The following is a 3,400-nucleotide window of genomic DNA, read 5'->3' on the forward strand; positions in this document are numbered from 1 at the left end:
TTTTTTTTTTTTTTAACTAAACCAACTGTGCTTTCTCCACAGGAGCCATGAGATTTGGATTAAAAATTAGGTTTTTGTGAGTGGTAGCAACATTTTTAATACAATGCACATACTTTGAAAATAGACCAAAACAAGCCTCTGAAATTCCTAATCAACAGTCTCGTTTAGTTTCATCAACTGTGAAGTAGAGGTTGTCAATCATCAAAATAATTGTGAAGATTTGAAGTGATAATTACGTGCCCCAAGTCTTTGTCTTTTAAACAAATCTCTAATTTGAACTATAAATTTACTTTTCTATTGTAGCAGCAGAACAGGTAAGGAGTTGAGCTGCCAGCCTAAAGACAAGTGGTTCAGGTTCAAATCCACCAATTTTTCAGTGGAACAAAGATGGGTAATCTCCACCTCTGTGATTATAGACTGAAAACCTGCTGGATGGTCAGCTATGAATCAGTTCCAGCTCGATGGCCCATAACATTCTTATAAACTATTCATCTCTTAGGTTCTATCCATTTCTTATTTCTATGATGTCTGAACCGACTCATAGCTGACCCCTTACTGGGTTTCCAAAGTTGTAAATCACAAGGGAAAAGACAGCTGCTGGTGGATACTGACAACCAGAGAATATATATAGGTTAACAGTGCAAATCACTTAGGATTACACCACCAGAGCTCCCTTAGGTTCTATGTCCTTAAATGATGCTAAGCACATTTTGTGTGGTTTTAAGAAATTTCACTGATAGAGTTTTAATTTTTGCTGGCTATTTTGAGAAAGCAACAAGACTTGCTTTCAGAGTATTTGCTGTGAGCTAGGGGTTAAAGACTAATTTTCAAAGATTCCTTTAAGATGCCAGAGCCTGGCATTTCCCGTTTCCTGGCTTTGAGATCGGAAATGAATCTGACTTCCTAGTAAGGTTAATTTTTGCCGGGACTAATGACACAAGTCCCTTAAAAAGTAGTTATTTATATCAGACTGGGAAATTTCCCATTTTAACAAATACTGCTCATGTTGACTGGAAATTACTGTCCAGGGTGTGTGTGATTTCTGGCTATAAGTCAAACGTAATTTTTTAAAAAAAAAAGACATTAAACTTGGGGAAGCAGTAAATTTTAGATCGTTCTGCTTGTTACAAACATCTGTCATGTGATATTAGGAAATTAATCTTTTAAGCAGGTAGTTTAGTGGGGTCCCGACCTGTTATTACTTCCTTGCTTTACATCTGTGAATTTGGAGACTGTCCTTCTTGAGAAAGAGGGTTCACAAAGATAAAAATAAAAAGACCCTGAGAACACCCTTACACATTTTTAACTCGCCATGCACGTCCAAACGGTACACACACATGCTTTTAGGCCAGCCATTCTTCGTGCTTTGGAAACTGAGTTCTTCTATCTCCATTTACTATGGGTACACTGAATGCCTAGTTTGTAATGACATGTAGCACCTCTGGTGATTAGTGTCCACCAAAACAAGGGAGAAAATTGAGCAATCTCCGCCTGTGTAATTTACAGCCTCTGAAAACACACTGGAGGGAGATCCTCTAACGCACTTCTTTTTTTTTTAATTTTTTTTTTTCTTGTTTTTAAAATTTTTGATCTAACGCACTTCTTAAACTCCCATAATTCTGAGGCAGTGGGAGGTATGGCCCGGCTGACATTGGGCTTTGTGGATTGGCTGATGAAGTGGGGGCGTGGCCTGTAGTTGGGCGGGAACTTGAGATCCAGTAGTCGCCATGACTGTCCCTGGGCCTTCCAGGCGTCGAGGCTTTAGACTGTGTTTTTGCCTGACGCTGCGTTACTTGTTGCTGCCTCTGTATTTTCTTGACGCTCTGGCCAATAAACTTAACGTGCCAAGGGTGTTGCTACCCTTCGGCCGGGAGCTGGGCCGCGTATCCTTCCTATTGGAAGCACAGCGGGGATGCTATACTTGGTGAGGAATGGAGTAGTAATGAAGAAATGCACCTCCTACACCATAACGCTAACCACTCAGGGTGGGAGTTCCCTCTGTAAGACCCAGGAAAATGTTCCTTGGCCTGCCTTCTGTTGTGACTTGCTATTTTAATTGTGTGGGATATCCCAAACGGTGTGTGTGTGGGGGTGGACTACAGGGGAGGAATGGCCAGACCCTCCTGTTTTGACTTGCCATTTTAATTGTGGTGTGGGATATCCCAAATTGTGTGTGTGTGTGTGTGTGTGTGTGCCCGTGTGTGAGAAAGTCCGCGAACATGAGAGAACTTTTTCCTTGTGCATATGTTGGAAGGGTTAATCACTGTAGATGCAGCAGCAGGGTACCGGGAATCCCCTTAGTTGGAGGCTCTATGGATGGCTACTTAATATGAAGGGCCTCCGAATTAAACTGTGAGAGTAAGAGAGAAATCCAAGGTAATTTTGTTGTTTTGTGTCGTTGAGTCGGAACTGACCCATAGCTGGCCCTCCAGCAGATTTTTGTAAGCATTTAGTTACTTGGAAGAAAGTTGGTCATCCTTCTGCAGAGTACCTGATGGATTCGAACCTTGCGGCATTGGAATTGTAGGACAGTTTCCTACCCCTAGGCCACCAGAATTCCCTAAGGTATTCTTAAGAGTAGAGAAAAAGTCTTGGGATATGAAATCTACCCTAAATATATACGGTGAGCTATTCAGTATGGGAGATGGGGTAGGACGTGTGTGGCAAAGCTTAATAGCTATTTATTGAGCACCTAAGTACTATTCACATTTTACAGAAGAGACAGACACAGAGACCATGTGAAATTTAAGCTTCTTGGAATCTGACGAGACTTGGGTGGAGATGATACCTGCCTGAAATAGAAAACTTCCTCTTTTTATATAAGGGTATCCATTTGAAGTATGATGAGGGGTGCTCAACTTGGGGATCATGACTTCCTGGCTGAGGTTAGATAAATAGGATATTCTGGTGTAGGAAACCCAAAAAATAGATTGAGAGGTTATCCAAGGGTTAAGGAAACAAATAAAATGAGGTCCAAATGTAAGAGGGTTCACTCTAAACCAGTTTGCCATGGAGTCTGTTCCGATTCGAAGTAACCCCATGTGTGTCAGAAGAGATTGCTTCATAGGGTTGGCAGGTTTTTGTTTTAATTCTTATTTTATACTGGTTAATTTACAAAGTTCAAATACATTGTTTTTCACACCAGATCTTTCCCATTTCCTTCACACACACACCCCCATCAAATTGTATGAGCCTATGATTAACTGCCCCTCACCCACCCATCCTCACCCCTCTGTTTCCACCCTCCCTCCACCTTTGGGTTTTCTAAAAATATCTTGCTCCATAGGGTTTTTTAAATTATTAATTTAGTTTGTTTATTTTTCATTTCAATGAACATCTACAGAGATTTTGGAATTCCATTCATTCATTGTTGCACCCTTCTCCCCGCACAACCCCCCCC

At 41.1% G+C, this 3,400-nt stretch overlaps 1 protein-coding gene across 2 annotated transcripts in view; it reads left to right on the forward strand.

Moving 5' to 3' along the window:
* Nucleotides 1–1,727: 1,727 nt before the first annotated feature.
* NUP210L (nucleoporin 210kDa-like) overlaps nucleotides 1,728–3,400 on the forward strand; it is a 191,842-nt gene continuing 190,169 nt past the window's right edge. For both annotated transcript variants that reach the window (XM_006895862.1, XM_006895863.1), the window contains exon 1: nucleotides 1,728–1,924. In XM_006895862.1, coding sequence (XP_006895924.1) covers nucleotides 1,728–1,924 — 197 coding nt within the window. The remainder of the gene's footprint in view (nucleotides 1,925–3,400) is intronic.

This window comes from Elephantulus edwardii, unplaced genomic scaffold (assembly GCF_000299155.1).
Source record: "Elephantulus edwardii isolate Elephantulus edwardi_28Jun2011 unplaced genomic scaffold, EleEdw1.0 scaffold00176, whole genome shotgun sequence".
Classification (NCBI taxonomy): domain Eukaryota; kingdom Metazoa; phylum Chordata; class Mammalia; order Macroscelidea; family Macroscelididae; genus Elephantulus; species Elephantulus edwardii.